Below are 25,194 nucleotides of genomic sequence, written 5' to 3' on the forward strand. Positions count from 1 at the left end.
AACGATTCAACTATTTTAAAAAAATTTAAAATTTTTATTTTAAAAGATTGACATTGTTAGCATTAAATATTGCGGACAACTATAGTTAATCGTAGTTTTAAAAAGTATGTATTTTTTTATTATAAATGTCGAACTTGTAATAAAAATATAAATGGAGAATTTATAATACAATTATAAATTTAATTTTCATGAGTGATAAAAACTCTACAGTTCAAAATTCAAAATGAATTATCCGACAATTACTTTAAATAATAGGTATTTAAATCAGGATTTAAATTAAAAATAATTTAAATTGTTAAGAAAAACATTTGATGTGAGCTTAAAAAAAGAAACACTGATTCTATGCACAACAAAATGATATAACTCACTTTTGAAGCTAATGCCACGCAATTAATATATTATTTAGGTGCATGTAAACTACTTATATATAAAAATAATCAAATCAATAAACCTAACATGAGGCCTTTTTAATATAATATACATTAATCTATAAACACTTTCATTCATTATCTTCTAGAATGACGCTACACATCACATGAAATGCTCCAAGTCTTTGGTAGTATTATTTTGCATAGCCATTCATTTTATCTAATCCCAAACATAATAAAATTTAGCACAGTGAATTTTACAAAGGCAATTAAAAATTTAAAATATAAAAACGAGAACATTAAAAATTAAAAATATATAAACTTAAGCTTCGTCATAACCATAAGTAAATGTGTGTGTGAATACAAAACCAATGAACCAAACAAATAAACACAATCGTTTAAGGAAAGAGAAAAATAACAGAAGGAGTAGGTAATAAATACAATAGAGTTTTATGTGAAACATATTTGGAATGCCTTTGATCAAATAAAATTGGAATGAGTTATCATTTGAATGAGAAATATTAAATCATCAAGAAAAACAAATTTGAAGCAAGCTTTATTGATAAAATAAGAAATTTTGGTTTTGTGTGAAACAAATTGATATATCTCATTTCTTATATTGATACCATACAATTAATATAGTATTAAAGTACATAACATGTAAACTACTTATATATAAAAATAACCAAATTATTGAATATAACTAATTTTATATGTTACATATAATTCATCACCATAAACATGATGAACACAGCATTCTAAAAATAGCAAGGGAAAAGGTATCGTTTCATATATATAACACACATATGCGTGTTTCTCTTAGAAATAGAAATTGATTCCATCATCTATTAACCAAAAAGAAAGAAATAGTTACGTATTAAGGATCAAGGACTAATTTAAGTGTGTTTATATACGTACACATATATACATATGTTCATGGGCGGCGTTATTTGTCATTCAGGAGGCAAACGCACCCCTTGAATTTGAAGAAAATCACAAAAATGGATTATATATTTTACTCTTTTACACTTCTTAATTTAACTTTAAAAATGTTTGGGTTTCAAAAAAATTTTAATATATTCAACCGAAGCTCAAAAAAATGTTGCACCTCCTAATTTAGGATTTTGACATTGCCACTACACATGTTTATTATTTTTAAAATTTATTTTTTGGCTCGAGACATTATTGACATCGATCATCTAGCACGGTAGTACAGTGATGGTAATAAATTATTTTAACATGTACAAGAAATTATTTCATCAAACCACCCTCGGGGGGACAAGGTGAACGTGGGCGATTGGGAATGCACGTTTAATCTATTTGTACCAGCGCACGTGTGGTTGTCCCTTGACTAAAATAAAGTGGGCAGGGATCGGGGGATGCACATTTAATTTATACATTGTGTTATTATTATTTAAATTTATTCCTGACCCCAATGGTTATATCATTACTTTAACTCGATAATGATATATCCATAGAATCTCATTTATCATTACTAGTCTCCACTGGAGCTGAATATATAAGACGAACTTGCTAAACTAGCTTGTTTTACCCATCTTTAAAAATGAGGATCAGTAGTTGAAAAACGAAGATCTTGAGCATAAAATGACTTTTGAAGTTGAGCTTGATAAATCTTAATAAAATGAACTGGACTAACTTTAAGCTCTCTTTCTTTCTTTGTTTTTTTAACCTTTTCTCTTTTAAACACAAACAGCTTCATCTCCCCTTTGCTCCCATTTCCCCTTGCCCAGCATGTGCACCCTCACCAGCTTCAAGCTCCTAATTAACTCCCTCTTTTGAAAAAAATTTATTCATTCACGAAGCACCGATATTTTAAGGCTGTACCATGCTGGGTTAGGGGTATTTTAACTTCAAATTCTTTAGAGTTTGGATTTTTATCACTCAAGTTGGACTTCAGACATTTTTTTTAATAATCCAGAGTTGAATATATATTGTGATAACAATAAAAACTTAAATTTTACCACAAAAAATAAGATTTTTGGTAGAGTCGGTAATTTGAGCCAAGCCCGATGGATTTGCTCAAATCTAATCAAAAAAAGTCAGGATTAAATTTAACTATATAAATTTTTTAAGAAGATATGATATTTTAAACTTAATTTAAATAAATCCGATCATTGAAATTCACAATTCTATATGTATATAAAATTAATAATTTTGGCTAAGTCCTATGAACCAACCCTAACTCGGCCAAAAAAAATTAAAGTCAAAATTAATTATATAAATTTTTTAAGAGAATAAAATATTTTAAATTGATTTAAATAAACCTGCCTCGTTCGAATCACCTGACTCCAATTTTCAGGTTTAGCCACGAGTCCAAATAATTTGAGTCAGACTGAAAAAAAAAAAAAAATCGGACAAATAAGGCACTGGACTCAGCCCATACGAGCCCGGCCATAAGGGTGTGGTCATATTGGCAGGTCTCTCGCTCCCCAGCGCAGTCCCCACGAGTGCGCCCAAGCCAAGACGCGAGACGCGGCCACGTCCTTGACCGCCCCGTGGAGAGGTTGATTTTGAACTATCACTTGGATGATGATGGTTTCCTTTTGGAGAATTTAATTGAGATTTTAAAAATTTATAATTTTTATTTGTAATCTTCTAAATAAAATTAAAAGCACGCATTGAAAACAAAGTTGAACGTCAGGATGTATGGTTGAGCTCTGCCGTCGTCACAACACTGATACCAAACGCAGTGGTCATTTTTCAAACAAAGGCGGTTATGTTTTTATCTCTTTGACCATTCCTGGCTGCTCGTCCGCTACCTCAAATTCTTCCTGTTTCTGAAGCCAATTTTATTTTTGCACGATGTTATTTTCCCGGGCACTTTATAGGATATCTAGAAATCACAGAGGCAGCTTGAACGGATGTCGGCGGTTTCCCTCTGGCCGAGGCCAGAATCACCAACTTATTCTGTCGCATATTTGTCAGTCTCCTGAAAACTCAGCTGGAAAGGTAATGCCATTTCCGAGATTTGGCGTGTTTTCCTCGATTTTAGGCTTCCCCATCTATTTGTATAGCTTTGAAAACGTCGCCGGAATACCTAATAGCTATTTCTCAGATCCGACTTCCCAAAGTTTACTTTTACATATTCACTAACAACATGTTCCCCTAATGGAACGATGATTTTGAGCAACGTATAGCGGCGGAACATTGCTTTATATTATTTAACTTGACTTAATTTCCTGAAGAAGAACACAATTTAATAGCACAATTACTGTGCTAACAATCTGTTTAGACTTCCCGGTTTTAAGACGTTGTTTACTTTTGCCCTTTCCGTTTTATCAACAAAAAGAGTGGAGAAAGCAAAATAAAAAATAAAAGAGGAAAACTAGTTGTGAGTCACAATGAAGTAATTTTATGAGGAGAGACTCTTCTTGCTGCTGGCTGTACTTTGATAATGACACTAATCTGCAGCTGCGAAGCTTGGAGTGACACATAAGACAGGTCTGTGGGTTTTTAGAAGGTTGGACCAGGATATCTTTCGTGTGTTTCACTCAATTGCGAACTCAAACAACGAGTGGTTAACTTAAACTATATCTATTAAGTTTCGTTTGCAAATTTTTGTACTTTGATAACTGGAAGAAAATATGCCGTACTGGCTAATGAGAAGTAGACAGCATAACTCGTATAAACTTGAATATAAATTTTTCGGCCATGAATCTACATCAGCAAAGAATTATATCTAACTGGAGAAATTATTTATAGAATATAGGTTATGATTCGCATTTTCTCCATTGGCACACACAACCTTCGTTGTGCTTGTTTCCCTTTCTCGTATAAAGTATTTAGAGATGTTTTGGTAATTTCTGGATCATGCTTGTAAAATTTGAGTAATACATATTTGTGGTTGTCTATATTGCAGGGCTTCGTTCTAATTGTACATTGTTTCATGAGTTGCAGGTTTTTAGAAGTTTAATTTTCTCTAACTGTCTACCCACGCTGCATAGTGCTAGTCATCTATTCCATAATCAGAGCAGCTCCATAATTGAGGTTAGTATAGTATGTTCCTTTTGCACCTCCTTTTGTCTTCTGGTGTGATTTAGATTTACCACATCTCAGAGGATTATATATTTTTCTAATGTATAATCTTTTATATTTGCAAAATAAAATTATAATCTCATATCGGACAGTTAAAATTGCAGTTAAATCACTATTATGTCTTCTCTTGCGTTATGGTGCCTGTTTCATATCATGTCCTGAATACTAGTATCAGTATGTCTTAGCGCATAATGTGTGGATGCTGAAAGCTGGAAAAAAGAAAAATCCTTAATTTTCTACAATCTTAGTTTCTGTGATGTGTGGCATGCATGCATGCCTGCCTGCATATGTGCTTGGTGAGTTGAAAGAAAAAGTATAAGAATGAAGTGGGTGGATTTCAATCTGCACTACCTATTTCTCTTCTGAGATATTTATAAATTATCATAAGGCACAACTTGAACTGTCTCAACCAATTCAAGTATATTTTTTGGTAAAAAATTAGTAAATGCAAAGAAAAAGGGACAAAATATTGGGAAGATTTTCTTCCAACTTTAATGCTTCTTAATTGATTATTACTCCCCTTTTGAGATGCATGAACTGTTTTCAGGACCAACTTGACCCATTTTCGCTGGTTGCCGATGAACTATCTCATCTTGCTAATAGGCTGCGAGCAATGGTTGTTGCTGAGGTATCAGATGTATTGCTTTCTTTTCAATTCTTGTATCCTTGGAAGCATTAGCATATTCCACGGTGAAAGCTGGATCTCATGCGACAGGTTCCTAAGCTTGCCTCAGCTGCTGAATACTTTTTCAAAATGGGGGTGGAGGGAAAAAGATTTCGTCCCACAGTAAGAAAATTTATTATCATATGCAGATCTTGTTTTACTATTTAGGTAAAAATTTTACTTTGATTTGGCTTGATACTGCATGCCTTGTGGGAGGAACTACCATTGGAATGATGCTCATAAAGTTTTGAAATTCTTTACCCTCCACCTGGCTCTCAAGCTAACACATTGATATCCATTGTCCACTAACACGTCAACAAACTCTTCATACAATGTTATACTCATGTTCACACAATTATGTAAAAATATTTGGAAGCGAAAAGGTCAGTGGAATTATGTTTATACAGAGTGTGAATTAGATCTTGCTGGGAAAACCTTCATGTGATTTTTTTTTTTCAAATTGTTCTATTGGTTTGTGATGGTCATCCACTAGAGGATTCATCATTGAAATGTTAGCTATTGAGGTGGAACAACGAACCCTCTTCAGTACTCAACGGAGCATCCTATTTGATACTAGTTAATATGGGACTTATGTATCTCAAACGACCTTTTTCTCCATCAATTTGATATCCTTGGAGAGCTGACATCTCCATGGCTACACTTTGTTCTCCATCAACTCGATATCCTTGGAGAGCTGGCATTTCCATGGCTACCCTTTTTGGCACTTCACTTAGTGTCACTTTTGCTAGGCTTCTTTGATGATCAGAATCCTCCTAGTCTTTTTCACAATCATTGACCATAGCTTTGATACTTATTGTTGGGCAACAAAGTGTGGTGGGAACCCCTCTCTCAAAAGCTTACCAGTGAGGTGGGAGAACTATCATACGTCATAGTGCATTTCATACTACTCAATGTGGGACTTAAGCATCTGATATTACCTTAGTTTCCATCACTTATTCTTTGCTGGTGTGTTTAGATATATGGTGATAAAATGTCTTATTTGATAGTTTACCATTGTGCTAATGATCTTTCTTGTGTGGTACTTTCATATACTCAATATTGATTGGCAAATAAACTCTGTACAGATTATTTTATTAATGTCAACAGCATTAAACGTGCAAATACCCAACTCATCTCCATCTAATGAGCTAGAAGGCACTTTGACAACTGAACTGCGTTCAAGGCAGCAATGCATAGCCGAAATTACAGAGATGATCCATGTTAGTGCTTCATAAAATTTCCTTTATTAAGAGGATACTGTTTTCTTCATATCACTGGCAATGATGCCTTAAGAATGAATTTAAATTACCTTCTCTTGACTATTAAGGCTGTGGCATCTATTGGTACTTTGTTTGATAATGTCACTGCTAATGTCTCTATGTAATAAAGTGCACAGTCTGATGTGTTGAAAGAGATGCATAAAATATTTATCTGCATTTTACTAAGTTGTAATTGCACCACCATTTATGATGCATCTGTACCTTATGTTTGATATTACCAATTCCTGGCAAAGCATATACTATGAAGCAGTAACACTTTAAAAAGGCTGTGTCCATGTTTGAACTTGTTGAATGCTCATATCAGGCATGGCTCAATTCTTTAAATTACATATGGATGCTCCAGATTGTTTCCACGATTCAATGTCTGTCACTGTCAGGTTTAGTGTTGTGTTAGTGTCCAGCCTTCCTAGCTTATAGATGTGGCTGTTTTCTTGTTTAGATCTGTCTGGAGAATATTGCAACTGATTTGTTCACTTTTAAATAGTCCTTATTGTCTGCTCCCTTAGTCCACACGTTTTCAACCTTACCCAGTTTTTTTATATTTACGAATTTAATGCTGAGGAAAGGACTTGATTTTTTCTCTAGTTTCTTCTCGTGTATGTAGTAATTTTGTGAGATAAATTCTTGCAGCCACTATGCACAAAATGTGGAATATTTTAAGATGATTTTAATGAGGCAAGTCTGTTGACTGGATAACAACGAACCAGCAGCAGAAATTGTTATGCAGACACCTTCCTAGTTCTGATTTATGGTTTCTTCTGTAGTTTTCCATGTGTGCAATTGAATGCATGCTAAATTATTTTTGTCAATGATCCATCATCCATTTATCTAGAAATTTTGCCCTGGAACTGAATATGGGCCTCTTTCCTATTAATAGCAGATAAAATGTCTAGTGTAAAGCAGCTAAACCTTAAATCAGCCATTACTGACTGAAGTTATGTTCTCATAGCTTTAAATATAATCCTTATGGACTCCGGATACTTGGCATTCAAGTATTGTTACCTTTTTATGATCATTCTAATGGTTGACCAATTCCTCCCTGCTCTTTTACCCCTATTTGATTTGTTTATTCTTGTATATGCCAAGCTTATGATACATTCTCCTTAGACTAAATAACTGAACCAGGCAACAGAATTTAGCATTGGGTGGATTTTTTATTCATTTTCCTTCCCCTTCCCCTCCCCCTATCCAAAGTAATTATCAGTTAGGTCAGTTGGAAAATTCCTAAGGTGGCACTGAAATATCTTCTAGTGGCATTGAGATTAACCAATGGAATTGATTGCTTCACATCTTCAACAAATATAGTTAGTAAAAAAATAAAAAAATCTTTAGCAGATATAGAATGGTGTCTCATACCGTCATTTTAAGTGATTCACATACACAGTTGTGATTTTGTAACGATGACCCCCCCCACACCCTCCAACCCCCCCTGAGGGCAAAAAGGTCACCAAATTATCATTTTGAACAAATGCTGTAATTTTTTCTTAGGTGGCGAGTCTTCTTCATGATGATGTTTTAGATGACGCTGATACAAGACGTGGTATTGGTTCATTAAATTTTGTGATGGGTAATAAGGTATGTGTTTCCTTTTGCCTGTGTGGTATGTGCTGTTGTTTATCTTTGCTCCGTGATGTTTTCCGGATCCAAATTTGTGGTAGGTGTGGCCTGCTTGAGCTGCTTGTTTTTTATATGTTTAAGGAGTCAGTATTATTAATATTAATAAATTAACAAAATACAGCGATATTAATTAGTCAGTTCAGAAGTTGGTTTCAGATCTTTTAGAGGTAGAAAGGAACCTAACTAGAGTTTGCTTACTTCTCTTTTATGTTATAAATGAAAGATGCTTAGTAGACTTGTTGATTTGATTTTGATCAATGGTACTTACTTGAATTGAGTGCCAGTTTCTCTCTCAACTCTGTACCAGTTTTTCTATACCTGTTTGGTTTTTGATGCAGTTGGCAGTGTTAGCAGGAGATTTTTTGCTTTCTCGGGCATGTGTTGCTCTTGCTTCACTGAAAAACACAGAGGTTAGAAAATTTCTTTGATGATGCACACAATTACTTGCCTATTCACTTAAAACTGTTGGTCAGCCGAATGACTGTGCATCTGTAGGTTGTATCTTTGTTGGCAACAGTAGTAGAACATCTTGTAACAGGGGAGACCATGCAAATGAGTACAACATCTGGTCAACGGTGCAGGTATAATTCTGAGCAACGCTCCTGTCACATGCATCTGCTTTTTGCTGTGGGGTATCGAAAGAGTTAACCTCACTATTGATAAATATGTGTCAGTGCTCTGTATATCATAGGGTTATTCTGGCAAAATATCAATATATTTAAATGAGATGTAAATGTTCAATTAATTTTTTTTCCCCAAACAAACACAAATGAATTTACATTTATAAATGCATAGAATTCCAAGATACTTGCGGTTCATTACTTCTTGATATGTTAAATATTTGCTGCAGCTGGAAGCTGTACATTATAAACCAACTCAGATGCTACGGGTAGCTAAGATTAGTTAGTTTCCATTCTAAATAGATTGAAAGATGGGGGGAAAGACCATTGATAAATGTTGTGTTATTGATTCTCTCTCTCTCTCTCTCTCATATCTTTCTTCTTCTGTTACCATAGCATCTCTCTAACAATAGTCTATATCTGCAGCATGGAATATTATATGCAAAAGACATACTACAAGACTGCATCATTAATTTCAAATAGTTGCAAGGCAATTGCCCTGCTTGGGGGGCATACAGCAGAAGTTGCTATGTTGGCTTTTGATTATGGAAAAAATCTGGTTGGTATATTTTTCAAATCTAAGTATTGTGTTGCTATTCCATTGTAAATAACACACTAGATAGTGAGATTCCTTGCAGACAGAGAATAGGGGGAAGCCTACAGGATGTCCTACTCTGTATCTGGGGACTTTGTAGCTTTGTTTCTGCTTGTTTCTTACTTGATATGTATTTTTCTCTGAATTTATCTGGATGTTATAATTCAATTTCAATTTCTTTTACCTATGATTTGCAGGGGCTGGCATTTCAATTGATAGATGATGTGCTTGATTTCACGGGCACATCAACTTCACTTGGAAAGGGTTCTTTATCAGACATTCGCCATGTAATTTTGTAAATTCTCTTGTTTCAAAGTTCATTTTGATGTTTTGAATGTGATTTGAAACTGTTTGCTAAAAGCCTATGTATATTTGGTAGTCAGCCCAGTTCCATAGGATGACCGTCCATCAAAAGAACCATTGTTCTTTGTCTCTTTGAATTGAATGAATGCTATCCTTGTTTATGTCGACACTTGGCATCTATTAAGAACCATAATACTTTGAGACCAAAGTACTAATAAATTCCAAAATCACAATAAAGTCTCAATTGATGAAAAAAATGTTATTTCACACAGCTATTATTATTAGGATTCTTTTTTATGTTTGACGATCCTTATTTCATTTAGTAGCCTAAGGTCAAATTGTTGATTGTACAAATTGTTACTTAGATTTGTGTGGTTTACACCTACCCTTTCTTGGTCCTATTTTTGACGCCATTGAATTTCCTTTAAATATATTTACAAGTGGTGTAAGAACTTATTTAGTTTAACAACCACCAAAACCAGGGTTTGGTTGTTTTTAACATAAAACCAAAACACGCACTAAATTATCTTCTGAAATCCCTTTGTCAAATCCTAAGAGTATTTTGTTTTAATGCACATGTTATAGAGTGTATATTTATTTAATCTATTAGTGTATGATCAATAGTACGTTTTTCTCTCGTCTTTTATGCTCATATTTGGGGGTTTTTCTTTGTTTGAACCTTCCAATTTTGGTTACATCTAAGCGTTTGTGTTTCCAGGGCCTTATTTATGTTTTGATTTTGATACTTGGATTTGCACGTGACCTTCATGTTGCTTTTTTACTTTGTAATTTCACTATGATCTTAAGTGTCGTTTACAGATGACTGTCTTATCGATGAAACTGTTGCCTGATAAAATTTGTGCAGGGAATTGTGACAGCTCCAATATTATTTGCAATGGAGGATTTCCCTGAGTTGCGTACAGTGGTCGAGCAGGGCTTTGACAACCCTGCAAATGTTGAACTTGTAAGTTATGGTGATGTGCTTGCTTTCAATGTTATTTATTTTTCCCCCAATATATCTAGGACTACTATTTAAATATCTGAGACTTTGGTGAATGTGCTATTCTGCTATGTTTGACGTCTAGTTTTGGTCATTCATTAATTGTGTGACTCTTCGTGACCTGAGATTTCAGGTTGAGCAAATCATTGGGCTTTTTCTACAAAGTGATCCTTTGACATATTTTTTATGCTGAACTAAGTCCTTTTGCAGTTGTTAGTAACTGCATATATTATAGGTATTGCAATTGTTATTAACTACATGACTATATGCAGTCTCATGTTCTAAATTTTTAAGGTAATACAGCAAAACCGATTTTTTTTTTAATTTTTTAATACCTCCACTTCTATCTGATTGCCTTTTACATTTCTCAACCCAAATTACTAAGAATTGGGATATGCTGGTTTAACAGCCCAAAATCTGGGGTCACAATTAAAATTTTGTACACAAGTTGAACAGAGAAGCAGTGCTAGTTACATATTTATTCTTTTTGTTTGTTGAAGTTGTATTATTGAATTCTATTCATATGATTTAATATAGGAGTGTAAGATTGGACCGCGAATACGAGAACTTATGCCTGGGTATTAACATGTCCGAGTGATCAGTTATGTTTTGACATGCGATAACTCGACTTCATAAATTGCATATTCGTTAATGCAGGCTCTGGATTATCTGGGAAAAAGCCGAGGTATACAGAGGACAAGGGAACTAGCCATAAAGCATGCTAACCTTGCAGCAGCATCAATTGATTCTTTACCGGAGAGTAATAATGAGGAAGTAAAAAGATCAAGGAGAGCACTAATAGATCTTACTCAGAGAGTCATTACAAGAACAAAATGAAAACCGGAGGCTATTAAATTAAAATGGACGGTTGAACAATCGTTCTGCTGCTATTCTTAAATTTTTCTCTCACTGGCAACAGAAGGTAAGAAGAAATCCCTGGTTTGTAGCGTCCGTCTGTTCCTTCTTTCTCGGTATTCTCCGTCCTTGCTTGTCTCTGGGGGTCTATTTCCTGTTTCTATACTTCAAGAGTGGAATATAGAAATCATGCTTTTAGATTTCTTTTTTCTATACTTCCTCACCATCCCCCTAGGTTGTTATATAATAAAATGTACAACTGAGTTGTTCGGCCACAAATTCTTTAAAATTGGTAACATTATTTCTGCAAGGTGACGGGAAATCCCGTTTCTAGGATTTAGTTATTCATTTTTATCCTTTTTGTATTTTTTTTTTAAAATTTTTAGGCCTTAATTCTCATTACCAATCGCTATGGTCTTTATGTATTTACCGATTTGGTAGAGTGAGAACGAGTCGTGCATTTTTGCAATCTGAATTCATCATGATCAAATGGAGATTAATAGGAAGAATGATGGATATCATTTCTTTTTGAGGGAATGACGGTTAGGTTTTAAAACATTAAATTAATGATAATTAAGTTTTAATAATTTTTTTTAAAATAAGATGAAAAAGTTGATTTAAATAATTATAAATTCAGGAGTTTTAATTATAAATGAATATTTAAATATTAAATGTAAGTTTTAGATTGTAACTGGGCAATCTATTTTTTTATAAAAGTTTGTTGAGATTTAATTATCATTAATTTAATCTATTAGAATTGAACTGTCTTTTTCCCATTCTTTTTACATGAACCCCACAACCAAAAGTGGGTCTTGTTATTTTTTATCTTCGCTCTTTTTACTTGTAGCATTTTAGGGGGATCCAGGTGTTATGATGAGGTCAAGGCCTAAGAGTTCTTAAATGTTGTGTGTCGCTTGGAGCATGAGGATTTTGAGAGTATAACGAATTGAGAGTCAATTCTAAGAAGTTGGAAGGTGTGGAAAATACAGAAAGCTGCGTCAAAGAAATAGTAACGCGTAAGATGGTTGACGAATGATCTTGCTTAGAAGCCTGCAACAAAGGAAGCAACGGGAGGGACACGAAATGAATAACAAAACATGCGCTCTCAAGATATACATGACAGTCAATCAATCAACTAATGTATAAAATCTTATGGTATTTTTATTTCAAAGAGCGCATTCTTATGATTTTATCCTCATATTGCCACAACCCTCTTAATAAATTAGAAAATATTTGAGAATAATAGATAACGTCATGAAGGAACATGGTTCCATAGATTTCCAGGATTGTTCGGCACAGGCTTCTTCTGTGCTTAGCAGAACAGTGCAAGGATAATCTCCTCCATGAATATTATTTGGGATCAGGGAGAGACAAATATATATATATATATATATATATATATATTGGCCGAAGGGGGAGAGACAACTAGTGGACTAGGTCACTCGGTGATATAAAGGTATAGCACGTAGGCTTTGTGAAGCTTGGAGTTCATTTATGATTGGGAAAACACCGAACGTTGACATAATTTAATATTAAATAAAAATATTCTTTTTAAATATTATTATAAGATTAGATGATTAATTTAAAAATAGTTGTAAATGAAAAAATATTATAATACTTCTGTTTTTCTTTTAACACATCTAGTTTAAAATTATAATATTTTTTATTTAAAATTATTTTTAAATTAGTCCCTTAATTTGCAGTGATATTTCAAAAAAATTTTATCTTTATTTGATATTAAATTGCCTCAATCATCCTTTGAATGATATTTTTTTTCTTTATGATTTCTCATGAATTACTGAATGAGTAAACATAGGATGCCATATATTTAGATGGATTGTAACTATGAGAAATTTTGGATCCTCACTCTGACAAGTTTATGAGGCACGGCGGCATACTTTCTTCAGTTCTTCACACCAGCATTTGAACTTGAGAGCCCATGGTTAAACCTTTTAAGGGCCAAATCTGAGATCAATTATGTCAGTACCGCTGCTTGCTTCTAAAAATGGTGCTCATCCAAGGAAAAAGAGGATTGAATGTGGTTCACCAGAAATCCCCACACGAACAGGATCCGTTCTCGAAGTGGTGGAATCTGTTTCGGTCCCTCATTATAATTTTACGTTTGGTGATCTTCGATATCAACTTCATCACAGCATGACAATCCAAACAAACTCGAAGATTCTTGACGATCTTGACTGTGGTCCCGGCTCGGGTACTGATAAGCCCAAAAGCCATGGCAAGCTTCTCACTGTGAACTTCCAGGGAAAGCTGCTTTTGACGCTCCCCTAAATCATGTAAAACGACGCCCGTCTGTGGCGTATAACCGTTCGCCTCCAGCCAACTGTTCATCTCCTCCAACATCAAATATATTTCCTTGCTCTTCGGGTGTCTTAAATCTCCAGCAAGAAATTCATGCACCTTGTTGTCCACTTCAATTACGCTACAACCAGGCTCTTTCTCAACTCCACTTTCTTTCATCAATGATCTAACCTTTGCCACGCCATCCCAGTTGCCAGCAGCAGCATATATATTAGAAAGAAGTACATATGTCCCTGCACCCGCTAGATTATAGCTCACAAGAAACTCGGCAATTTCCTCGCCCAGAGAAACTTCGTTATGGAGTCTACAAGCCCATAGCAAAGTTCCCCATAGGACAGGGTCTGGATCAATCTTCATGTTCCTAACAAGATCGTAAGCTTCTCGAACTTGTCCAGCTCGGCCAAGAATATTCACCATGCATCCAAAATGTTCAATCTTCGGTTCAATATTATATTCATTCTTCATAGAATTGAAAAAACTCCACCCTTTGCAGACTAGACCAGAATGCCCACAAGCAGTCAAAATGGCAATGAAGGTAATGTCGGTGGGTTGGAGTCCTATGCTACACATCATATCAAACATTCGAAAAGCTTCTTCGCTAAATCCGTGAATAGCGTATCCCATGATTATTGAATTCCAAGCTACAACGTCCTTGTCATGCATTTTATCAAAAACCTTGCGTGCGTCGTCCAAACTGCCACATTTGCAGTACATATCAACCAGAGCAGTACCCACACGGACATTGATCTGAATACCATTGTTCTCAGTGTATGAATGGAGCCATCTACCAGACTCCAAACTTCCAAGCTGCCCGCAAGAAGAAAGAATTGATAACACAGTGATTTCATTAGGCTTAACTTTTGCGGCTAACATTTGCCTAAAAAGCGATAACGATTCTTTAGGGTATCCATGCTGGGCATACCCATCAACCATTACGTTCCAACAAACCACATCCCTCTCTTCCATTTCTTCGAATAACACGCGAGCCTCCTGAATGTGACCATGCTTCGCATAACAGGTAAGCATGGCCGTCAAAGAGACCAAACTCTTTTCAGGCATTGAATCAAACAGTTGTTTTGCAGACATAACATCGCCCCCTCGGGCATACGCATCAAGCAACCCTGTGGAGACATACAAATCAGAATCAAAACTGAATTTGATTACCTGCGAGTGGAGAGCTCTACAAGATTTCAGCGAACAGCCTCTAAGTACAGAGGAGAATGTGAAGGCATTGGGTTGGATAGATTGGCTCAGCATTTGTACGTAATAGAGCAGGGCTTGCTCCGAAAGACCGCATTGGGTGTGGGCGTGTATAATGGCAGTCCATAAAAACACATTCGGGTTATCAGTTCGATCGAAGAGGGAAACAGAGTAGTCAAGTCGACCAAAGGAGGAGTAGGAGCGTTGGAGCTTGAAATTCAATACAGGATGTTGGTTTAGACCGCGACGAAGGAGAGCAGCGTGGATTTGAAGAAGATGATTAACGGAATTGCACTTGTCTATTAGGAGGGCAACCCTGTCTACTTGCAGAAGATGACTGCTTGAAGACGACGGCGCCGCGGCAGCAGAACTGGTGGTAACAGAGTAGGAAGGAGAAGGACATTGTGATGACGGAGATGACAAGTTCCTCCTCGCAGCCGGTGAAGATGAGGTGCCGAAGAGAGTGGCTGCGGGCATAGTTGTTAGCTTAACGGCTTTTCAAGTTTATGGAACCATAACTGCCTCGGATTATATGCTTAAAAAAAAAAGGAGAAAGGAGAAAGGAGAAATCTTTGAGGCCGTTTGTCCTGGTTGAAATGACAGGTCCTAAATCACCCTAATCTTCGGTTGATTCAGCTTAACGCGACAGGAATCCGTTTTTGACAAAACAAAAAAGTTAGATCCGCGCGGAGAGCAAATTTCTAATGCCAAGATACAACAGCAGAGCTGCTGAGCTGGGAGGTATGTCCGCAAGGAAGTGCCACAAACTGTCAACCGGATCGAAATCTAAAATACTGGAGCGAATAAGCAACACAGAAGCTTTTCCAGACTAATAATATCAGAGTTTAAATGGATATTCAAAGATATCAACAATATCCAAATAAATTAGAAATCCCGCGATCTTGGGACCACTTAGAGAGAAGATGCTAGTTCGTTGGCAATAACACATGCCAGCGTTTTGAAGGAAGCAGCGGCTAACATCAAGATGAAATGGGTGTTTCCTGATAGTCGTTGCACCTTACAACAAATAATCGATAGGAATTGGATTTTATGAGAAGGGCTAATTCATGGCAATGTAGTGAATTAATATTTAAATTTAAATTTTTACTAAAAGACGTGTTCCCATTCAGTTTCAACGTGCATGGAACTCTGACAAATATTTTGGATGTGCTTTTTTCAATCAGTTTTTAATTAAAGTCATCAACTTTTAGAATTCTCAGGATTAATTGCATTCAAGCAACAACTTTTAGAATTTTCAACTTGATTATTGTTAATAATTGCTTTAGCAGACGCGTGCAGTCTTTTAAAAAAAAACAAAAAAAGGTTAGAAAACAACCCATCTATTTCTGGCCGAAAAAAAAACCATATTTTTTGTCGGCAAATATCGATGTATGAGTATGCTTTCAGATTTTTGGAATAACGGACTGTATAAACAAGCTTGTAACTGAAGGGTTTTATTATCATATCAAGTACTTTTAATCTATTGGGGACCGCTTTTGTATGTCGTAGCATCCTTCACAGTCAGGATTTGATCAACGAGAATAAAAATGCTCCCAGTAATGTTGGCCTATCTTGAAAATGAACACACGACAAAGTACCTCTTATTTATTCCTTCAGTTATAAACCAAACCAAACAGAAGCTCCATTTCCCAAAGGAACATATTAGAATAAGCCAACCACTGGAAAAGATTCCTCGCAACTGATTCAGAACCAGTAATTGTCGATTGCTTGCTTCCATCTTAATAAAAAATGCTTCAAGTTGATGAGATTCTGATGATGTGCCTATTTAGATTTATTAGCATTCACGTTCAAATTGTTAGAAAGTTGTCTACAAATTACTAAAACACTAGAATAGCAGTCCTTTGATGCTGCGCTTTGAGCTGAGGCAGATTTCAGCTTTCTAATTAAGAGCTAACAAACTATTTTGGCTCTTATCCCTAATATGTTTAAGAACTTTAAGATATTCCAAGAAGATAATGCATGTCTCTGAAACGATAGCTGACTCATCCTTTCAGCTTCACACTTGGCTTATTTTATCTAAATGAGGCGCGAAGTGTAACCGCTCTTTCGTTGTCATTACCAGGTAAATTATAAACTTCTCTGTAACACTAGCTAGCAATACTGGAAATTTCTTAATTTAAGAATAATTAAGCATGAGTGGCTCTAAATTCACTTCTTCTATTGTCCACTAGCAATCAACCATTTTGTATAATTTGTATATGGAAGCTGAATAAAAAAAATTAGAACATCACATGCTTCCCCTTAACTCTTTCTCACCATTCTTATTAACAGTTTTTGGGGCCCATTCAACCTCCAGAACAAAAGTATTGCATCATTGTACGATTAAAAAAATAATAATAAAGATCGTGCAGAACCATTGTCCACTCTATCCACTCACTATCACTATTTGTGAATTGGTCAATTCCCAAGTTGGGACGCGGAAATGTGTTTGCCAGAGTAGATTTCGTTCATCAACCCAAGTGGAGTAGTGTCAAGAGCATACCTTTACCTTTCCGAGGGCTTTTATATTCTGGTGGTCTTGGTAGTTATTTCCAAGTCATTCAATTCATTGTTATCTACTGTCTCGTTCTGAATCTTTTGACATCAGGTTACTTTCTGTTTTTTCGGGTGACTTGTGGCCTTGAAAAACATGCTATTCTATGAACACTTGAAGGATAAAATTAAACTGTAACCTAACAGTGTATGGCACTTTCAACAGGTAAAGGGTTCTTGACCTATCCATTCAGAACCCTTTTTTTATATGCTGTAACAAGTGTAAAGCTCAAGACAAGAGAGAATCTGAAGAAATAAATTGCCAACACCGTAAGATGACATTAGCACATATAGCAATGTCCCTTAAAAGTGTATGCATCACTCGGTGGTAACACAGAATATAAATAAAGCTGAGATCATATTTAAAAATAATTTACTAAATGAAATTCAACCGACCTTCCTCCGCCTATTGTTCTTATTTAAGGGCAAACACTCGTGATTGATATCCCCCTCAAACCTATGGATCTCAAGTTCTTATTGGAGAGAGAAAGCGCAATGACTTTTCACAGGGAAGAGGAGGCAGATGAGAAATTCACCCACAAACAACATGTAGATGGAGGGTCAAAGACAAAGGGCAGTTTCGTTAGTGTGGCTGAAGAGGATAATGTTGGAGAACGGTTGAGTTTAGGAGTTGAGAGAAACATGCCTGAGGAGGTTGATCGAATTCAAAACCCAAATCCCCAATCAAAACGTCTCAAGAATAAGTTGTTCTCGTGCAATTTCTGCATGAGGAAGTTTTATAGTTCACAAGCCTTAGGTGGTCACCAGAATGCGCACAGGAGAGAAAGAGGAGCAACCAGAAGGGACCAATCTCAAAAGATGACGACGACGACGACGACGAGCACTTCTCGGGCAGCTAAGTCTTTGGGTGTTCATGCCCATTCGCTTATGCACAAGCCAACCAGGGAAGGGTCTTCTTTGGCTGCTCCATCTGGGGTTGCTAATTCTGGGCTTGATATGGCATGGTCATCTCTTGTGATAGAACAAGCCATGAATTTGATTTGGCCAGGAAGCTTTAGGATTGATTTACCAAAGAGACCATCGGATGGAAATGAACTTGACTTAGATCTTAGGCTATGAGAAAAAATTGTTTACATTTGATTTGGTTAAAGTTGATGCTTTCTTCATTATCTTGTTAGGTGTTGCATTTGGCTATGATATTATATACTAGTTTAATTACTCGTGTTTTTTAGGAATGGAATTGAGGATGGGAATTTTCTACTTTCGAACTATCTTTAAAATTCAGAAGGCCAATTATATAGCAGAAACAGAGTCTTATGCTACATATATAATATGAGCTTCATTCCAAAACTAGTTGAACCAAAATCCTTCATAATTATCTGTAGCCCCCTAACAACACATGCCTTTCATCTTTACAGAAACAAGTTATAGTGTTTCTTTTATTTTTCTCCCGTAATGTCCTGATATAAATAAACTTATTTTTTGTTAGCTAAGAACAGAGAGAAAAATAGCATAATATAACAAAAATGGTCACTGTACTTCAAGCGCTCTCTTTTTGAACCACCTTCATCCCTTTCTTTCCCTAAATTTACGCGCCAGAAAAAAGATTCTGGTATTGGGTGACATGGCTGACAACTTTTATATATATATATATATATATATATATATATATATCTTGGCTGATAACTTTTTTTGTTTTTGGTAGAAACTTGGCTGATAACTTGTATATGCTATATTCGTATCCTATCACCCCCAAAAGGAGGAAAAAAAAAAAAACCAACCGACCAAAAAGCCCACACCACATGCGGTTTCTGTAACATCCCAATTTAAATTTTAATAGTTAATTTAAATTAATAAAAATTTTAAAAAATATTTAGAGGTAAGCAAATTAGTAGGAGATGATTATTAAATCTAACTTAGGATATCATTCTAAATTAAAATAAAAAAATTAATTAAAAAAATATTATTAAATTATTATTATTATTATAAAAAAAAGAAGAAGAAAATGTATGAGAAAGAGAAAGAAAGAAACGCGATCAGCTTTCGGTGTAATGATTATGTATATAATAAAAAAAAAGGGAGAGAGAGGAAAGAAGAAATAATAAAAAAAGATGTGGGACCCATTAAATTTTTATAAAAACTCGCCTGTTTCCTTCGTTTCTTCATTCTTCCCTGTGCGCGAGCTGAGACTGAGAGAGCTTCTAGTTTCGCCGGTGCGGGAGATCTGAGGTTTTAAGATAAGAATTTTTAATAGGATATTTAGAGTGTGATTTTAAGCTTTTCAAGACTAAGTAAGTGTTCTAAAAAATTTTCTTAGTCATCCTTCCTCTTTGGTTTCTAATTTTATGGTGGTAGAAAATTTAGAATCTGGAAGAGGGATGAATTTATATTAAATAAATATGGTTTATGAGGTTGTTAGTAGTATAATAAATATTCTAGAGTATAAATTTGTTGATGATCTTTGAATTTGTGGCTTATGGATCAAATTCTAAACTAGATTTAAAAATATATGTTGATTTATTGAGGTTTAGATGTTTATTTGGAATGAGAAATGAATTATTATGACTATAGGATTATGATTCTACGCTGGAGACTCAATTTTTAATTTTTAGATATTTTAAGTACGAATTTATGAAATAAAAAAATTTTGATAATAGAAATTAGTTTAAAAGTTGATTTTTAGATTATTAATGTTTATTGATAATTAAAAAAGGAGTTAAAAATTTTACTTAATAGTGTTGACTCTAGATTTGTATTAAGATTGAGATTAGAAATTATGTTATATTTTTAATTCTATTATTAGAATTATTTTATTAGTTTCAAAAATTGAAACTAATATTTATAAATAATATGTTATTTGTAGATTGTATTATTGGTGAAGATTGTGGTGGGAGAGAAATTGTAAAGAATAATTTATTAAAAAAGCCACAAGGTAACCATGCTTTTAATTTGTGATTAGTGTTACTTCATGTTAATTGGGTGATTATTGAGAAAATTATGAATTTTGTAATATTGTATAATTGTGCAATATTATTATAAATTTGTTTGATTATTGTGGGAGGTGTTGGGAGACTTGCTATTGTTGTTGTATTTATGTACCACGTGGTACGCCCCTATCAGAGCTCAATAGGTGGCTTGTAAGGGCTCGGGTTTAGAGCCGAAAAAATGGGTTGAGCCCGTGGGTTAGCCCGTTTAACCCGTACAATTTGACAGGTTAGGTTGAAAAAATTAACCCGTTTTTTAAAAGCAAAAAAGCGGGTTAAAACGGGATAGCCCGCGGGCTAAACAGGCTGGCCCGTGGGCTAGTAATATTTTTTAAAAAATAATTTTTTATTTTTTAATTGCATTATATCTTTTTATAAATTTATAATAATGATAATATCTCTTAAATATATAATTTATAATTTTTAAATATGTTCTTTACATTTAAAATATAGTGTAAATTCTTTTTACAATTTGCAAATAAAATTTTTGTTATAGTTTATGAAGATAATTTATTAGTTTTTATAGAAATATTTTGAATATATATTATTTATTAATCTCATAAATTCTATTGATTGAAATTATAAATATGAATTTACTAAGAAAAATAATATGAGTTTATATTTAAATTTTCTTTATTAGTGGCAAAGATAGCACACCTAGGTGAGAAAATGATTAATAATAAAAATCTAGCAAAATGAATTTGCTTGGTTGAATTCTATATTTATTTTATTTATTTACAAATTTTTTAATTTCTAATTTGCTTTAAAATATGAAATAAATAAATATATATATTTATATTGTATAAATTTTAAATTATTAAAAAAATTTGATAATTTTTTGCAGGCTAGCCCGTAGGTTGACTAGCCCGTTGGAAAATGGGTTGGGTTGATTTTTCGGCCCGTTTTATCTGGCGGGCTGGCCCAACCCAACCCGCAAAACTGCTAGCCCGCGCGGACTGGTCTGCAACCCGTTTGCCGAGTACTATTCGGGCTAATCTACCTTTGATCGGGCAATTTAGCACCGAATGAGGGTTACGGCTCGAGGTTAATGGAGGGATATAAGAATGGTTATTTGTGTGTGTTATAATATTTCTTATATTTGTTGAAATTATATTATTTTTAATTCTCACTTAATAAGCACACACTTAACTGTTTGTATATACTATCATAAATTGGCTATGGTTATTGGGACTTTTGAGTCTCATTGTGTGGTTAACAATTTTCAGGAGAAGAGCCATGAGTGACACGTGTAGGAGTCCCAAAGGCTTAGTGGCATAAATCCACTGTCTCTTTTGGGTATTTGATTTATGATTTATAATGTGTTATATTGCCAATATTAAGGTTTTTTTATTTATTGTCAATTATATGAATATATAAATGTAATCATACCTTTCAAACTATTTCTATTTTTGGTACAATTTGGATGACTGTAATTTTAATATTTGGTTTACTTTGGATTGGTTAAAATGGCATGATTATAAGGTCAAATAACTGGCTTGTATTGAAAATTGATTAAATTACTTATTTTACTTATTGGGAGTATAAGGATGGACAAATATGATTTAGTTTACTTGTTGGGAGTATAAGAATGGACAAATGTGATTTAGCCTAATGACATGTGAAAGGTAAAAATTTATCTGAAATGTTATATTGTGTGAGTTGAAGCCAATTATAAAATATTTTATATTAAAATTATTAATATAAAAATATGTTGGGTGGCTGTAACCCAACTATAATTGAGTTAAATTATTTTTTTTAAAAAAATTTAGTGTGTTACAAATTTCATCCTTGGACCAATGGTTTGATACTGTTCTGGTCTGGGCTACACAGAAGTTCACACGATCCATAACCCATTTTGCTCTTGCATTTGGGTTTACACAAACATGAAAAAAGTTATTAAATCATCTAATGTAATAGCAACATTAATGTATTTGACTAAAATATATCCTTATTTCCACTGCTTCACCTAATTATTTTCAATTCCATGAACCCCTCTGAGAGAGAGAGAGAGAGAGAGAGAGTTGATCTTTCGCAACGAATGAATTAGTACAATAATAATATATAATTATTTGATAAAAAAACTAAATTTGTGTTAAACTTGTGGGTCAATTAGCATCCGGCCGCAATCTCTTTTTACGTGGAGATTAAGAAGATGAGCTAGTTGAGAAGTGTATTTGAGTAATTAATAAATCATGCAATGTTTTTTATAAAGTCTCATGCCTAAATATTATCAATCTGACTTCCTGATTAATAATAACAGAAAAATGGCCAAAGTCTGGGAAGGTTAGAATTTACTGGAGGTGAGCGTGCGTGTTCTCTTTCTAATGCATGTTCCTGATTATTCTTGCGATTGTATATAAATTCTTAGGAAATGAATATAAAAAGAAGAACGAATAATGCAGTTCGTATTTTTGTAGTATTATCTGTGACTTTCTTCTTTTGATCATTTACTTATATTTGTACGACTTGACAACGTAAAATCTCACAATTGGTGGAACTAAAATATTAATCCAACAAGTAACTATCTTCGTCTCAGTCTGAACACGTCATACCAAACAACCTATAAACTTGACCAGAACGATTCAGTTTCCCCCATACCTTGAGATCTCTGAACTCCCTGGTGAAGTATTATATTATTAATTAAAGAGTGCAAATAGTTTTTTCTTTTTTTTGGGGGGGGGGGGTTTGCTCAGCCAAAACGCTATATACACGAAAGATTGCAGTAATCTAGACACTAAACATCCAGAGAAAGACAGGAAAACCACATGGTTTCTGTTGATTAATTCATATAGTAACAAACTAATAAGTATATGCCAACTTAATACGATATAATAAAATTATATATATATATATATATATAATATAGTTCCTTTTTGGAACGCTTCTACAACTTTCATTTTAAAAAATGTGCACTTAATTAGCACGAAATATGTAATTGGTTCCGGAAGCAGCCCCCACATTGCTTGAATTCAATGCCAAAACCCAAGTGGCGAGAAGCAAAGAGCGGTTACCAACCTACTCTAGAAAATATTGATATAATATATTCTATATGTATTATCTTGCTCTCATCATTGATTACAACTCGTGAACGGTTTTCTCACCAAGTAAAGTGTCGAGCCTACTGCTACTAGAGATAGATTGATATAATATTGATGCTTATCGTGAATGGAAAATACACTTCAATAATTTTAAAGATTCGCTTTTTCACACTGTCAAGACATTTGCACTGACGAGAGTTGTATATTAAGTTAATCAGTGGTTTGTGGAAGGATATATATTTTGTCAAAGCTCAACTCAACATGCATATGGGTCATTATTCTAAAGACAGTTGTTTAAGCTAGTAGGATTTATTTTTAAGAAAACATATCTTTTAATCTCTATACTTTGTTCATATTTTACTATAGGTTCCTATATTTTTTTTAATATTTTAAATCATTACACTTTTATTTTTTGATATTTCATGTTCATTCAAGGTTTCTACTCTTTGTTCATTTTATTCATTTAGGGACCTAAAACATCAGAAAATGTAAGTGTAAAAATTCAAAATATAAAAAAAGTGTAAGAATTTGTAATAAAACACGAGCAAAGTGAAGGAATCAAAATATATATTTTTCCTTGATTTTTTCTTCTCAATATAAACTTAATTAGAAAAGTAATAGTAGAGCCATATGTTAACATACTGCCTCAAAAAAAAAAATTTATTCCAGGCACGCCACTGAATTAATTACTGATTATCGATGCTTTGTATAATATATATATATATATAACAGTGTAACTTGCATGTAGAATTTCGCATTCATAAATCTATTAATTACAACATATAGTTTCACCAGCGCAAAAAGGATTAAGGAACAAGATGCTCTGCAGCTTTTTTGAAAAGAGTATCAGATATTCTTACTTTTTAAAAAAAGAGTAATATTACCTTAAAAAGTATTAAAAGTACAGCAATGTCATCCTAGAAGAGCAAACGGACGTTTGACACATGTCAGAAGACCCATTTTAAATGCCACGTGTCATGGAACCGATCTTTTCTTCCTCCTACTTTAATTCGATGATTTGCTTCTCCCTAACAAACCCAAATCCCGAGCTTCGACGTCTTGAAATCAACCACCACGGGGATGGAGGACATCGAGACTTGCAGCGGCGTGAAGGTCGTCTTCTGGTCAAAGTGAAGCTGGTGCCTTTAGAAGTGTCGCCACTCGCCAGTTCCATTTCTCTTTCCCCATCGACGGTCACCAATGTTCCTGTTTTGTTCTGAACCCCCGCGACTTGAAGGACGGCACTATGACCCGTTGATGGCTTCCTTGTTTAGGGCTGTCTTGGAGATGAGTTGGTTGATTTCCCTACTACGATTCCTAGAAACATAGCAAGTGCAGGAGGAGATATGAGAGACGTGGTGTTTGGGAAGGAGCTAGCGGTGATGAAATGGGACTTGGGTTATCAATTTCTCCTTGGCAGAGATCGGGATACCCAGAAAATGAGTTTGTATCCAAGTTTGTGAAATTTCTCCTCCCCAGTGTTGAAACTTCTGCTCTGATTTCCTCTTATTTTTGCTTTGATTAAAGCTCTGGTGTTGAAATTTTTGTTTTTGTTTTTTTTTTTTACTACAGCCCTGAATATCTTCTGGCTTGATTAAAGCTCTGAATGGAAACATGGTTTGACTTTTGTTTTCTTCAATTAAAGCGTTGAAGTCTGAAATGGTCGCCGAGAGTTCATCAAATGTGCGCCAATTTGCTCAAGATTTTCTCATTGGCAACTTCAATGAGTCTAAGATTAGAGATCTAAGGTCGACGGTGGGTGAGGTTGAGCATGGCGTTGT

The 25,194-nt window shown here is 34.4% G+C and overlaps 3 protein-coding genes across 3 annotated transcripts; 2 read left to right on the plus strand and 1 right to left on the minus strand.

Moving 5' to 3' along the window:
- The first annotated feature begins 3,006 nt into the window (after positions 1-3,006).
- On the plus strand, positions 3,007-11,668 carry LOC129322375 (solanesyl diphosphate synthase 3, chloroplastic/mitochondrial-like). Its single transcript, XM_054968699.1, has 12 exons — positions 3,007-3,338; positions 4,287-4,376; positions 4,972-5,052; positions 5,140-5,211; positions 6,174-6,308; positions 7,857-7,943; positions 8,324-8,395; positions 8,481-8,566; positions 9,032-9,164; positions 9,398-9,487; positions 10,369-10,467; positions 11,161-11,668. The coding sequence occupies exons 1-12, from the start codon at positions 3,192-3,194 to the stop codon at positions 11,338-11,340; spliced, it is 1,272 nt and encodes a 423-aa protein (XP_054824674.1). The 5' UTR covers positions 3,007-3,191; the 3' UTR covers positions 11,341-11,668.
- A 1,444-nt stretch (positions 11,669-13,112) lies between these two features.
- LOC129321836 (pentatricopeptide repeat-containing protein ELI1, chloroplastic) lies at positions 13,113-15,801 on the minus strand. Its single transcript, XM_054967765.1, has one exon. It carries the CDS (start codon positions 15,352-15,354, stop codon positions 13,402-13,404), a length of 1,953 nt encoding a protein of 650 aa, XP_054823740.1. The 5' UTR covers positions 15,355-15,801; the 3' UTR covers positions 13,113-13,401.
- A 2,049-nt stretch (positions 15,802-17,850) lies between these two features.
- LOC129321428 (zinc finger protein 7-like) lies at positions 17,851-18,622 on the plus strand. Its single transcript, XM_054967189.1, has one exon. The coding sequence runs from the start codon at positions 17,890-17,892 to the stop codon at positions 18,508-18,510; it is 621 nt and encodes a 206-aa protein (XP_054823164.1). The 5' UTR covers positions 17,851-17,889; the 3' UTR covers positions 18,511-18,622.
- Positions 18,623-25,194: the final 6,572 nt, after the last annotated feature.

The sequence above is a fragment of the Prosopis cineraria genome, unplaced genomic scaffold, assembly GCF_029017545.1.
Source record: "Prosopis cineraria cultivar Desert tree isolate PC_DT_omini unplaced genomic scaffold, ASM2901754v1 PC10, whole genome shotgun sequence".
NCBI lineage: Eukaryota > Viridiplantae > Streptophyta > Magnoliopsida > Fabales > Fabaceae > Prosopis > Prosopis cineraria.

Coding starts and splice junctions, on each gene's coding strand:
- LOC129322375 (XM_054968699.1), top strand. CDS start 3,192: ATGTTATTTTCCCGGGCACTTTATAGGATATCTAGAAATCACAGAGGC. Junction 8,567..9,031: donor ACATCTGGTCAACGGTGCAG/GTATAATTCTGA, acceptor CTATATCTGCAG/CATGGAATATTATATGCAAA. Junction 9,165..9,397: donor TTGATTATGGAAAAAATCTG/GTTGGTATATTT, acceptor TATGATTTGCAG/GGGCTGGCATTTCAATTGAT.
- LOC129321836 (XM_054967765.1), bottom strand. CDS start 15,354: ATGCCCGCAGCCACTCTCTTCGGCACCTCATCTTCACCGGCTGCGAGG.
- LOC129321428 (XM_054967189.1), top strand. CDS start 17,890: ATGGATCTCAAGTTCTTATTGGAGAGAGAAAGCGCAATGACTTTTCAC.